Here is a 15,232-nt window from a genome sequence, read left to right as displayed (position 1 = left end):
TGTCCTGGACTAATCAGTAGGTGTGTGTGTGTGGGTGGGTGGGTTGGTGCATGCATATGTGTTTGTGTGTAAATTAGTTCTATCAAAAGCAAGCACTTAGTTTCACTTTCTGTGTCTGATGTGTATTAGTATCTGCTTGAACTGGTTTAGACGAACCTCAGTGTGTGTTCGCATAATATGTGTTTACATGTTTGTAGATATGTATTTATTGTTGAGGTGATAAATTTATGTGCACAGCATGTAAGCGTGTGTGTGTGCTTGCTATTTATTCTTTGTGAGACCTTGTTTACTGTGCTCTTTCTAAATGTCAGCACTGTCAGTCAGGTCCTCCCATAAGCCCCAGTCCGTGCTGTTGGGCCCTCCTTCTGTTTATCTCTGCAGACAGGTAGACTCTGAGAGTGTGTGCCCACTCCCAACTCCCACCACCATGTCACACATCCATCCATCCACCCATTTATTTAATTCCCTGTTTCAAGTCTTCCTCTCCTCTCACTAGCTCAGCTCTGCATCTTATAAATCTCTTTGCCTTTATTTAGAATTTATCATGTGTGTGGTAGTTCCCCTTCTCACGGTTTTGCTAGTGCTTCCTGGCATTTTTCTCTGTGCCAAACAGCTGCACACACAGAAACAGATTTAAGAGTGTCATTCCAGCTTATTCACTGTAACAACCGTGTGTGCTGTTGCTTGGCTTTGGGAAATCGTACACCAGTCTGCATTAGAATTGCCAGTCACATCCAGACACCAGCACCAAATGATGGCTTTCACTGTGAACTAGATGCAGGACAAAAGGTGGACTGAATTCAGACAGTCTGTATTCAAATCTGTTTAGAAATGTTCATCACTGTGTCACTTCCACACTTCGTACACAATATTATAGCACAAAGAAAACAGTGAGTGCGTTTTTGAAACTGGCACCTCATGTTAACTGAAGATAAGTGCAGGAATAACAGTAAAGAAAAGGCCAGAGCATGTACATTCAGTAGGATCTGTATGCTGCATGACCTTGTGGGCCTGAATAGCTCTCAGTTTGTGTATGACACCTGTTGGGTGGGAGCTTTTGGAAGAAAGAAAACTTAAAGAGTGTGGGTTCTCATGATGCTGCTCTACTGTGTGTATAGAAATGTTATCGTCTATGTTTCGTGTGTGTGTGTGTGTGTGTGTGTGTGTGTGTGTGTATATTGGTGTGCCCCTGTTGCATGATTGTGGACTGGATATAAATCACCTCTGTCACTCACACCCTGTCTGCCACAACAGTAATTTCTCCGCCTGCTGATCAGAATGATTAAATAATGAATTGCTTATGCGGTGTATTATGCTAACCCATAAGGGTCAGTATTTCTTAAACTGAGTTTTGTGTCCTACATTGATATATCTCTTCCCACTAAAAGCTTTACAAGGGACGGGACAGTACTAAACACAACATAGTAGGCAAACTGTTGCACCTTTGTACCCATAATAACCAGAGGAACCTAACCATAACAAGTCCAATTAACTCTGTAAAAAAAGAATAATGTTGCTTTTTTATGTCCACGTCTTCTACATTGATCATCATCATCTAGTGGAGATGTTGACTTGCTTGACTTGCTTACGATCTTTCTGTTGAGCCTTACCCTCAATACAGTGTACAATAATGTGCAGCCATCAAGTGCGTACAACCCCTTTCACAAGATGCTTTCATCTGTACAGCTGAAAGCATACTCGTTCAGCTGGAGATGGTTTTTGTACCCAATCATGAAGCTAATGTAGCTTTTATAACTTAAAGGACGCCTTCACTGAAATTGAACTTGCTTCTTTTTACCATTAAACTTCCCTTTGAATTCCCTATGTCAAATATCTCTCTACATCTAGCTGAAAAATGCCTCCAGATGACATCACTTGGAGGAACCTTTAGTTCAGATTATGTTATCTTCTTGCTTGCACTATGGAGTTTGTAATCACGGTGAACCTGCTCCCCCAGATGACATAATCTGAACTCATAATGATGAAAACTTCCTTCAGGTGAGGCCTAGAACCAGAGAAATATTTTAATATAGGGAAGTCAGATGGAAGTTATTAATGTACATTTACACCCTAAACTAAAGCCATAGAAAGCCATGAAAATTGCTGAAGTTGCCCTTTAATCACTGTTGCAACAACTAGCACAGAAATCCTGCTGGTTCGGGTGTATGCTAATTTTTTTAGCAGGGATTCAGTCAGCAGCTAACTTGACATAAGAAACGATCCTTTCTCGCTGAAAGTTTAATAAGAAACAATTTTTCAGACTTTTGAAGAGGTGGAAAATCTGATGTAATCATTGTAATGATAGACTTTATATGTGAGGAAGGAACAATGCTTAGCAAATGGCTAGTTATAGTATATAATGTTCAGTAGTAGTTTTATAAAGGCAACCAGGTAGTTTTGCATGGTTTAGCCTTATAGCTATACATTGTGCACTCTATTCTTGTTCAGTACTTTCCAAGCAACCATGCATTTTAGGTTGATATTTTATAACCTTTATTTTTATTTTGTCACAGTTACAATAATGCTATTCTGAACAGAAGCTGATTTAAAAACCGTGACATTTCAGATGTCAGAAAGTCCTTGAAAACCCCACTGTCGAGAGCTTTCAAAATGGTCCCTGCTGGCAGCTGCATTAGTACTGGGTGATAATGGAACTTTGACAAATAAAAGGGACAACAGAATGTTCACTGTTAGAGAAAATCTATCTCAACCAAGTTTTCACTTCCCTATAACTTAATGTTCATGGTGTACTAGAAGGGAGAGGAAACTGCTGTCTGAATAGTGGCAAATCGAAAGAAATATTAGACAACAGTACAGTATATTAGCAGACAGAAACATTACTCCTAAGTACACATAATATGCTAGTAATGGGCTAAAATCATGCATGATGTCTTAACAAACTCACTTGGAACTGATCAGCCACAACATTAATACCATCTGGTGGATGTTTCAAAATCAGTGTATTTCCTCTTCCTTTCACACACATTTTACACAGCATGTTCAAATGCTCCTCTTTGTGGATTTGTAGCACATTTGTCTTTTGGAAATCACAAACACAGTGTTGCCTCATATGTTGTATGAATAGATGGAGCTATTCAAGCCCCCAAACTAAATGAATACTTATGATCAATGAGATTATTGACCTTGCTCAGGGGCTTAATCTGGTAGTGTTATTGTTGTTATTATTTTCATTAAGAACAAGAAATGAGATTGTGTTACACACCACTAAGTTACATAATTGTGGTGTTTGTAAGTTGCTGTTAAAGCAGCTGGGGAAGACTTGGTAGGAAGGAATGTTTTATTCATAAAGCGATGGTTCAGTTTAGTTCACAGCGTCACTTATGTTTTATTTATATGGATATCACATGAAGGCAACTTTTGATCATACATGCATGCACACTATCAGAAACTACCAAGACACACACATTACATTTCACTGGAGTGTCACACCTTGTACGCAGACAAAGACACCATGCCCTCAGAGGCGTATTCTCTGTCTAATCTGCATTTAAAACGCAGTCACACAGAGGCACATGTGTTTGCAACCGCAGATAATGTTTTATTGATTTTTATTTTTATTTTTTCTGTAATCAAGCTGTGACCGTGTGTGAATCTCTTCCCTGTATGTACTCTACACCAGGTCTGATTTCCACATGGGAAATCTGACTGGACTAGAGTAAACATTGCTAGTAGTTTGGCTGGAAAGATGGTCCATGGTTTTATCAGTCAACAGTGTGTCTGCTAGCCCTTAAGGTAAAAGGAGACCTTTCCAACAAAAGCTTTTTCTCTGTGATGGATATTCTTTTCATACTGTAGGGGTGGTAGCCCCTGTACAGAGAAGGGGAGTGGAGAAGAAGTGAGATGACTAAAGTCTGTCTCAGCTCGGCTGTACTGTTTGGAGTGCACGGTGTGCTACCATGGCAACCATAAAGAGACAGATTTTCCTTTAGAGCAGTGCAGCTTCACATCAAGTGTGTCAGATCTGGGAAATTGCACTTTAAAGCATATACATGTCATCTCTGTGTTATTCTGGAGTGAGAATTAAGGCAATATAAGTCCGTGTTTATGTGTGTTGATAATATTGATTTTCATTTTGCAGTTGTGATGTAATTGTTTTCTTGCTGGAGTGACTAATAGGTTGTGCGTATGTGTGTGGGCACATAGCAAGCGCTCTCACAGCTCGCCAACACTGACTTATTTCAAGTTACATTAGGCTAGGACAGCACCCATGATATCACTCAGTGAACATGTGTGCAGCCAAACACCCGGAGATTGTAGTCACATCTCAATAAAATTGACTCTTCCTCACCAACACTTGGAGTGGCTGGGAGCTATATTGGTTCGTGTTCATGCTCCACCACTCAAAACGAGCCATATGTCGCAAAGCAGTCACTTTACGCAGATGTTTCTTAATGACACGTGCATTAAACCATTAGAAAGTATTTTGAATCATAAGGCTTTTGTTAAATTTTCCATATTGTACTTGAATAAGTGTAATTACCAGCTTTTGCTGTGGTTGCTGCAGGCTGCTAACAACATTATCATAATATTCCCTTTTCAACTCAATGGCATGGTAATACTGACCTTTAGAGGGAGGTGGGGGGGTATTTTTAATAAATCATTATTTTGTGCTCCCTGCTTAAAGCTTGCATGTTAGTCTGGCCTTGAAGATGAAAGAATCTAACAGTGGTGAGCCGAGCAAAGCAAAAGCACAAAAAACATCACGTGTTGCACATCGAATCAATTTGACACATCAACTCCAAACTTGGTGGAAAACCACAACTTTCTTTTTGCATGTGGTTTAAGTATTTTGGAGACTAAATGGCCCTGAACAAAAAAAGAAAATACATAAAATAACATAAATTTATATAGAAATACTTTATAGTGGTTAATTATCCTGACGTGCCTGCATTTTATGTATACTTTTTAACAGACTGTTTTTCCCTGAGAAGGCTATAGGGAATCACTAGCCTAATAAAACTTTTATCAACTCATAACATTTACAAGCAGCTAAGGCATAGTTGAAGAAATGCTAATTAACAAAAGCCCTGTGATCAGTCAGCAGATTGAAAGGGCTATTAAACCAGCTGAGTGGTATGGGCAAAAGTATAAGTGCCTGTTTTAAGACCTTTAAGTACTACGGTCTGCAGACAAACTAGAAAGAAAATATCAAGGACTGTCATTTGAGAGACAAGTTGAGGAGAAGCCTTTGACGTGGTTGTCAATATATCTTATGTGTTGCATATCAACTTTTATTTTGGAGAAATAATAGATGGGACCAAGACAACATCTATTGATTTATTCATTTAGACTTGGATTTGTTTGTCTCAACCTATGGAGAAGGTGTTGACTGGTGGATGCATCATGGTCTTTGTTAATGATGCAATTTATTTTTTCATAACACCGTCATCTTTTTCACATCTAGTTAACTGTGGTTGCTAATGATTTCCTGCACCGTTGGCTAATTAGTCAGCACATACTCACTGACACTAAAGACTCTGATATTATACTTAGCGTGTTTACATGGACTTAATTAACCATCTTACAGTAGGCTTTCTCGTGTAAACTGGAAACCTGTTTTTCCTAATCGGAGTAGGGGATTGGGGGATTAGGGGATGAAATCATTCTCTAAATTTCCCCAACTTCTCCTTGACACTGCCAATTTCTTTGCCATGTATATGCGAAACCAGGTTTCTAATCACCTTTGTACAAGAGATCATTAACAGAACAATGTGCCTCGCACACCATGCAGAGTCAAAATGAAAACCAAAATAACACAAAGTGCCCGGCAAAAGTCTAAAAACGTTCAGACACTTCACACTGTGTATCAGCTGTCTCTCTGCTTCTGCTTCTTGCTCATCTGCTGCATACATGGATTTCAGTTACTGCATTTCTTAAGTTTGTGTAAACTCCTTTTCAATATTGACTTGCATAAGACAAGTATTGTCTGACCAGACTTATCAAGGATGGCTGTGCCCAGTGATTAAGAACATACAGCTGTCTTGCAAATTTTTTAGAAGAAAAAAAAAAAAGCAGCGTAGCAGAAAACTCCTATTCCATCCCTGATTTGTCTTAGAATCACACCATAATTAGAGACCATTTTCTTCCTCATTTAAAGCTCTGTAATTCCTAATCCATTGTAATGTGGCCATTACTGGCTCATTTTTTACACTTGCTTAAATCATTAGTCATTGCTAATTACCATATCGAATAAAGGAGACCAGCCAGGGGAATTCTAATCAGAGTTTAGTGCTGCAACAGAATCTAGGAGCTGTGGGTGGAGATAAGGATACAGGTCTGGATCTGAGACAGTCCACTTCATTTTGTTTTCCATCGTAAATGACCACAAACCTGGAGTAGTATTAGTCTCACACACACACAAAAGCATGTGTTACTCATAAAGGCTGTGTACATACACACTCACTTTATAGGCTAAAATTAAATCTGAAATAATCACTTTATCAAATTATTACACATAACTGAAAGCATTTGCTAAGAAAATTATCAGATGATGCTGCAGATTGGCCCTGCTATGTGGAGTGTTTTAGCATCTTTCAGATCACTGTGTTATTTCTACTGCCCCTAACTTTGCTGATGTGGTTCACTCTCCCTGATCTAATTGATCTGACTTTCAGACGCATCGGCAGCAGTTTTTTTTTATAGCACTCCTTTTGACATCTGACTGTGGGATTGGTCCTCACAGAGCATAAATGGAGATTATTAGACTTACTTCTTGCTCTTGCTCCAAAAAATGTAAAATAAATAAATGCAGGTTTGCGCAAAGAATAACCAATAAACTGTAGCATAGTGGAGTAACTGGAATAACTGTAAGTGGCGTGTGTGTGTGTGTGTGTGTGTGTGTGTGTGTATATATATATATATATATATATATATATATATATATATATATATATATATATATATATATATATATATATATATATATATATATATATATATATATATATATATATATATATTAGTGTGTATATGTATATATATATATATATATATATTAGTGTGTATATGTATATATATATATATATATATATATATTAGTGTGTATATATATATATATATATATATATATATATATTAGTGTGTGTGTATATATATATATATATATATATATATATATATATTAGTGTGTATATATATATATATATTTTAGTATTATTAGTATTATTATATAATTAGTTTCATGTTTCATACACAATAAGTTTTTTTGTTTTGTTTATTCTGTAGATGTCCTATCACATTTCCAGAGCTCCAAATGTATTCTGATTCCAGTTGTATTCTGAAAAGAGTAAAACGGGTAGATTACTAGGTTTTAGAAGTTTTCACATGCAGTCCTACTTGTTAAATGACTTAAACGATCCAATTATCAAAAATCATTTCAGCATTAATGATGTGTATTCCTCTACATCACTGATACTGAGCTAGGGCTTTTGCTGCTCCCATTATCATTCATTTTCTTAGTACTCCAATAAAAGAGGCACAGTGAATAATTGATTAATCGTTGCCTTAACAAGACTATGAAATTACAGTGCAAGTTGGAAAATTTCCCTCACTGTAATAAGACAGCGTAGTTAATGTTTTATCAAGGCCCCACGGTTGCCGGCTGTGCAATAATGTATGAGAGCGGAAAGGAGGCTCAAAGGAAGCCAGTTCAAAAGGAAACAAACAGAGACAAACAGGTCTGTGTTTGCCAGTCGCTCTGTTCAAGGGAGGACTGCTGCAACCAACACACACGCACACACAACCCCTTTCTTTCTCTTCGCCCCAGTCACACAGCCAATGGTGACTTGGTTGCTCACACACACTTCTTTCCTGAGGACAATGTAAGCATGTGTATGTTTGTGTGGGTGTGCATGATGCGTACTTGAATGTGTCCACGTCAGTGCCAAGGTGCAGGCCATTGTTGTCTTGGTCCAAAACAAACCCTTGTCAGCCCCCCAGCACATGAAGAGACAGGCGGGGAGCACAGCGGAGACATAGGGTGGATGGTGGGGAAATGGAAAAGGGTTGAAAGGGAGAGAGAGTGAGAAGGAAGCAAAAAAGGACGATTGAAGGAGAAGGATTAGACAGCTGTTTACTGCCATCTCTGGAGGCCAGCAGCAGTCAAGGCTAAGGAGTTTGTCAGCCTCTGGTTGTACTATCCAGTTTACTTTTCATCTCTGCCATTTCTCTCTCACTCACTTGTTTTGCTGTTTCAGGCCTAACATAGCACACTTTCTCTACTTTCCCCCCCTAACTAACTCAGTGTAGTTCTTTGCCTGTCTTGTTCCTCTTTTTGTGGCACTCTAAGCAAGACTAAGTGGTAATTAGACACAATTTACCTATAATGTTGTGCAGGCAGTATGGTAATTGTAATTAAGAGAAAGAACCAAGAATCTTCATATTGATATAAATTAATAGACAACTATTGTTTCACATTTTCAGTCATTCAAAGGAGCAAATGTTAAAACCTTATTGCTTGTAGCAGCTCATTTGAAGAAATTTGCTGCTGTTCTTTGCCAGTTAAATGAAAATGTGGGGACTTTCAACTGTTAATCACCAAAACAAGGAATTTAAAGAAAGGACCAGAGAGTCTGTCTGATTTGGGTTCAGTAAAAAATGTCAGGGGACATACGGTTACCGTCATACACTTTAGTTGTTCTCTTTATGGTTTTGTTTGCACATCTGTTGTTTTTAACTCTTTGTGTTCCACAGCATAGGAGAAACACTTTGTAGATTAGCCCACACTAACAAATTGGAATTGAATTTAAAGTGCTTGAACATAACATCCACTTCTGTAATTTTGTAATTTTCTTTTTGTCATTTTTGCCTGTAGTGAGAATTTAGGTGTAACATTTTCTGCATAAATTTGTCACCAACCTAAGAAACACAATGTTTCTAGGCTTATAAACTCAAATAGTCATGCTCTTTCCTGATGAAAAAGTAATGGCGACATGTCCTAATAACTGGTTGAACCACCAAAACTCGAACAAGTGTTTCCTGTAGCTGTGGATTAGACCTGTACAATGTTTAGGAGGAGTTTTGGACCATTCTTCCTAAAAGAACCACTTCAGCTCACTTCAGCTCACTTCAGCTCAGCCTTTTTATAGGATGTTTGGTGTAATCAGCTCTCTTGAGGTAATTCTACGGCATCTCTATTGGGTTGTGGTCTTTGCTCCAAGCAGTGGATTTTGTGTCTCTATAGCCATTCTGTAGTAGACTTAGTGCAATGTTTTGGGTCATTGTTCTGCTGCATCACCCAGCCTCCTCTGAGTTTCAGCTTAAGGACTGCCACCCTGAAATTGGCCTGTAGAATCCCTCAATGAATTTGGAAATTCATTTTCTCCTCCACAATTGTGAACAGTCCAGGTCCAGAGGCAGCAAAGCAGAGGAAATCATGATGCTCCTCCACCGTAGTAGTTAGCTAGTGTTTGGACCTGCACTGAACCTGCAGTTAGTGCACAACTCTCTCTTCCACATTTGTGTGCCACATTAGTCATTAGTAGTAATTATTTATGATCTTTACGCATTTACTTTGACTGTCACACAATGATTGCTCTTTGAGTCGCACGTATTCACTTGTTTATGATTTGAGACATAAAGTTTAGGACATGGACTTTGGGCTTTCTGGTCTTGACTTGGAACTTGACTCTGGACTTGTTTGTGTTGTTAAAGGACTTTGTAGTCAAGAATTGAGGCTTACTTTCAAAATAATGACTTTGTCCCACATCTGGACTTTGGAACAAGATTGGTAATCCTACAACCATTTTGTCTGGACACAGCTGTCAAAGATTCAGAGAGAGAGAAAACAAAAATGAAATTACAGTCTTCATCAATTCCAGACTTTGAAAACCTGTGATTGTGTCCAGATTGAGGAAAAACTAAGTGATAAAAGGTGAAACCAAACAGATCAAAAAACAACACACAATTGTTTTATCACTTTTACCTCCTTTTTTTTCTCAGTTAACAGAAAACAATCTGCAATTTCATGTTTACTCATAAACACATGGGCTCCATGAAGTTTACTTGTCTCGGACCAGCTCCACATGACTAATTACCATAAAACAACAGCATATGGCTAATTTGCATTCACTAAATGTGCATTACTAAAATAACTGTCTATCCAAACACACTTAATAAGCAATTAATAACAGTATTTAGACAATAGTAACCTGTCTTTTTTTTTTACATATACTAAAACTTTATTGGACATATGGTATTAATATTTGCATAATATAATTAAGCTCTATTAAATGTTCTTGACACTGAAATCTAATATTGTTCTACCGTAAATCTGCACGTACTCTTGAATCCCTTATAAACTGTTTTAGGCAGCTTGTTTGGTGGATAATTGTTATTTCAAAATTGTTGTTGCACTGAGAGAATAGCAGCAGTGGTAGGCTATTTTAATTATTGCTCAACAAAAAGTAGATATGTATTTAAGCAAGCGACATTTCATGCTCTGCTTTGTCATTGTGGTATTTTCACAATGCTTTACACAATTGTTTAGGAGACTTTGGTGAAACATATCAACACTTGGGAAAGTTAAAGCAATCTGCCAGTTATACTTGGTCCAGTGACCTTTTTTTTTTGTTTTTCTTTGTGGATGCCTGTATTGTCAGACAAAGACAAAAGAAAGAGAGATTTGTTAAGATCACATTAACCTTGATATGTATGGATGTTGTGAGGAGCTGCAGGCATCCTTTGTTTGGTAGATTAAAAATGATTCCAGTTCTGTTTGTGAGTTTAAGCATAAATTGTCACCGGTGTGGAGAATTTCTTGCTTTTATAAGAAGAGAAGATCTAAAACTGTCATTTCTGACACAGAAAAATCAGCCACTTGCCTGTGAATGTTTTGCTGCAATGCTACATATTCACTGAGGTATTTGAAACATGTTGTTTTTCTGAACAGTCAGAGCTTAACCTTTACCCCTACCCATTTGAGCAGTGATCAGTGAACAAGTCAAAACACATACACCCTGCAGACAGCTCTGCATTTTCCCGACTGATTTTTCAAAGGCTCGGCATCTTTTCTGTGATTTTTCTCCGCTGGTTCCTCGGCAGCTCTTTCATCATCCACCCCTCATCTGAAAAGCATCTTAAATGATTATGTTTTAGCTTCTCCTTTTTTTTTTTCCCCCCCACTATACTTAATCTCGCCTTCATGTTCACGCTCCATTTGGCTTGATAGCACAAAGGTGAATCATGAAAGCCTTTTTTTGTTTCAGATTTGTGTCATTTTCATTGCGTAAGCTCTGCCACTCTGCCTCTGAGCTTGTCGAGGACCGAAAATGTAACACAACACGATTTCTACTGTTGCTGTTCAAGCTGGCTTCTCTTGAGGTGAAGAGATGCTCAGGGAGGAAAGGCAGGGATTTTACTCAAGGGATTTTGCTCACAAATCATCCAGTTGTTTTTCCTTTTTTTTTTTTTTTTTTACGAAATTAGATGAGTGGTTAAGTGTTCTCCTCTGCTTATTAATCCCCACAATTAATGTGCATGGTTCCATGAAACATATTGGCAACTTTCTTTAAGTGAGATTAATTTGGCAGGCTGAAAGCTGAGTGGGCCTTTGTGGTACTGGTTATCTTTCCTTAGCACATTGGACTAAGCTTTCCAAGCCTGGAAGAATGAAGAGTGTGTGATTTCAGGGGGAGTGTGATGCAATGTGGGTCATTTGAATGGTGTGAACATCACAAGGCTTTTAGATTGCTTTTCTTGATATGCTTTCTTTTTGTGTCCAAAAGCACGCCTGGATAAAGAGGAAGACTAATTTTCAAAATTACCACATAAATATACTGTTGATGTTGTTTGTAAAAATGAAGCAACATTAATGAAGTGAAGATGCACATCATGTAAACATACTTCTATGGATGTCTTTTTGACCCAGCAAACATCCTGTGCTTCTGTTTTTAGCTCTCTGTCAGGCCGCATTGTTGGAGGCGTCTGGTGGTTTTTCACCCTTATCATCATCTCATCCTATACTGCAAACTTGGCTGCCTTCCTGACAGTGGAGAGGATGGTGTCTCCTATAGAGAGTGCTGAGGATTTGGCCAAGCAGACAGAGATTGCCTATGGAACACTGGACGCCGGCTCCACTAAAGAATTCTTCAGGGTAAGAAACCAAGAAAAGAAGAAAAACACTTACTGCATTCTCAGTTCTAACCTCTTTGATAAATATGCTGCATTTCCTGTGACTGCTTCACAACAAAAGCCACCATGTTTTTCCAGTTGAATGCTTTTAATGTGAAGCAATAACAGTGGGGTGTTCACTAGAGTTTTAGGGGAATGAACAGATAACAGTAAAGTTTAAATCGATGAAATAAAAAATACATAATGCTGCATTACTTCAATGCACAACTTCCTATGAATGAAAATGAAAAATGAAAGTCCTCCCACCTTAAGAGCCATATAAGTTGTGTGTCCCTACCTTCTTACACGAAGCACAGAAGAGTGTCTTGATAAAGCAGCACCATGTAAGGAGGAACCGAGATAGAGGATGCTATTGAAAACAAAAACATAAAATAACGAAATGAACCAAACAAGTTTTTGTCAGAAAACAAGGATTGTCTGACTAAGTAAGCCAAGTAAAAAAAAAAAAAAAAGGAATGCACATCAAATAAAACCTCTAACTATCCAAACATGAGAATAACAAATTAGCATCCCTTAAACTTAATGTGTTCTATACAGAAATACTTGGCTTTAGTGTCAGGACATTAAGATATGTAAGTGAACTCAACAATGGAAGCGTGTGTGAGTGTGTGTGTGTGTGTGTGTGTGTGTGTAAGTAAGTAAGACTGGTGCCTGGCTCAGCCTCCTTGGGACAAGACAAAGCTTAGTTAAACAAAGAGGCATGCTGCAGTCTCTCTGAACTCCTGTGTTGTTTACCAATTCATCTGCCCTTACGGCTTTCATATAAACTTTCTTGTGCCTAAAAACTTGTTGATAGTTATGCTCGATACAGCTGCTATACATATCAGTTGGTCATTTATCCTGCTTGTACAGTATCCAGAAACGTAATTTGCTTTTGTGAACATTTTAGGGAATCATTTTATTACAGGATGATACTAAAGGTGGTAATATTAATTCACACTTACACTTGTTTATTTCTCTTCTTCCCCTTTCTCTTATTTATTATTATAACTGTCAGAGGTCTAAGATTGCCGTGTTTGAGAAGATGTGGTCTTACATGAAGGCAGCTGACCCGTCCGTGTTTGTCAGGACAACGGACGAGGGCGTAATGAGAGTCAGAAAGTCAAAGGGCAAGTATGCCTACCTGCTGGAGTCAACTATGAACGAGTACATTGAGCAGAGGAAGCCCTGTGACACTATGAAGGTGGGAGGGAACCTGGACTCTAAAGGTTATGGCATTGCCACACCCAAGGGCTCCCCTCTCAGGTAAACCACTGTCATTGCAGCATAGCTGGATGAAAGGCATAAAGCGCTTTTATTGGAGCTTGTGCATGAACGTCATTTGTCACCTGTTTAGTTCATCAAATGCTCGTCTCTTGCAGCATTCGCTCATGCATGAACATACAATATACATGAACTTTATTTCTGCATCTTTTTTCATCATAACACAACTTGTCAGTTTAGTTTTTATTAGTATTCTGTTCTAGATTTTTTGAATGCACGTTTAAAGTACTTCATGAAACTTTTAAGCTGCATGGTTTCCACACATGGCAAAGACATTTACAACCCACCCATGCTCATTTTCAGCACTGAAGGTATTGTTTGTGTAGCTTTTAACTTGTGAGCTCTAGCATAAGTGTTAAAAAGGACTATGAAGGGTTTCACCCTCTTTCAGCAACACTTGTTTTCCTTCTGCCCTCTGATTACATGCTTTTCTCTTGAGCTTTTGCGGTGGCTGTTTTCTTGCAATTTCTTTTCAGTCTGAAGACTTCCCCATAAATCAACACATGTACAAAATTTAAAATCCCCCCCCTCACAAACCAGCAGAGCTCCTGAAGTAAAATCGTAGGCACAAAGACCACTTCCCCATACGTCTACTTGTTCACTTAAGCCAGGGCTCACTCCTTCAATGAGAAGTCAGCAGAGTTGAATTTATCTTTGCCACATTAAATGTGATAATTGGTAATTGATTTGTAATGAATGATAATTCAGACTGTATGTACTTCTGTCATCGATGTCCAAAAGCAGCAACTGTCATTTCACATCACATTAGCACCTTAACTAACTTCCCATTCATATTTCTCCTGCAACTACAGAGAGAGCGTATAAGCTGGTGGCATCTGAAGCATTTCATCTATGTCTAATAGGCCTCATTCATTTTAATGAAAGGAGCCATATGGGGAGATTTCATCAGACTCAGTGAGGATTCACTTACAATTCCACCTTGGGTGAAGGCCCGAAGTCAGAAAAACCTGTGTTCATGCCTTAGTCACAGGTTGCAAAAAAATTCATACAAATTACATTTTCTAAAGCAAATAAGTGCTGGATTCACAATAAGACATGTTGTCAGATTGGTAAAAAGCTACAACATCCAGTAGCAACTGGACATGGTGTTAAACTGCTGAGGATTGCCTCCATTATCTCCCTCTCTTTGTGTAAGTTATTCTTAGGTTGCCCCTATGGCTGTTCACATATGTCTGATACTTTGTAAGAAATATTTGTGTTGCATCAAAGGAAAAAATACATTGAGAGATGTAAAAACATAACTTTTTGGAGTAGACATTGGCTGCTTTGTTGCGTATCTGTAATCAGACATGAGTGAATGTGCAGTGAATCCAAAGAGCTGACTTCAGTTTCACCTGCACTGCATTGTCAATGCCTGGACAAATTTATCATAATTTCTTCTGATACAAGTACAAATCGGTTATCGGCACTTGCTTTTTTTATATTAAGAGATTTCCCTGTTGCATGGATCTCACCATCCTGATGAAAATTTACCTGAGGCCTGTAAATGAATTGTGGTGCTGTAAAGCATTAACCTTAAATTCCTAGCCATGCTAGCAGCGTGGTTCTTTAAATGTGAAGAAGGTCAGTCCTCCCTTCGAGCCTTTGGCCAAGACTAAAATATCTCTGCAGCTGTGCAGTTTTTGTTGTGTAACAACAAATCTTTGTAGACATCCATTGTTCACCGGAGGATTTTGTCATCCCTTGATCATTGATCTGTCACCACGTGCCGGTCAAAGTTCTCCCGCTCTCATCAAACACCTCATTCCCACCTGTTAACATACTGTAGTAATTACAGCAACATGTTACTGTTCTAGCA

General features: G+C 38.3%; 1 protein-coding gene across 1 annotated transcript in view; it reads left to right on the top strand.

The window, feature by feature from the left end:
- gria1a (glutamate receptor, ionotropic, AMPA 1a) overlaps positions 1-15,232 on the top strand; it is a 64,925-nt gene that overhangs the window by 35,959 nt on the left and 13,734 nt on the right. The window contains 2 exon segments of the mRNA XM_067518598.1: positions 11,914-12,112; positions 13,148-13,395. Of these exon segments, the coding sequence (XP_067374699.1) occupies positions 11,914-12,112; positions 13,148-13,395 (447 nt within the window).

This window comes from Channa argus, chromosome 10 (assembly GCF_033026475.1).
Source record: "Channa argus isolate prfri chromosome 10, Channa argus male v1.0, whole genome shotgun sequence".
In the NCBI taxonomy this organism is placed as follows: domain Eukaryota; kingdom Metazoa; phylum Chordata; class Actinopteri; order Anabantiformes; family Channidae; genus Channa; species Channa argus.
Note: the sequence above shows the minus strand (reverse complement) of the source record. Positions and strands in the feature narration are given on the sequence as shown.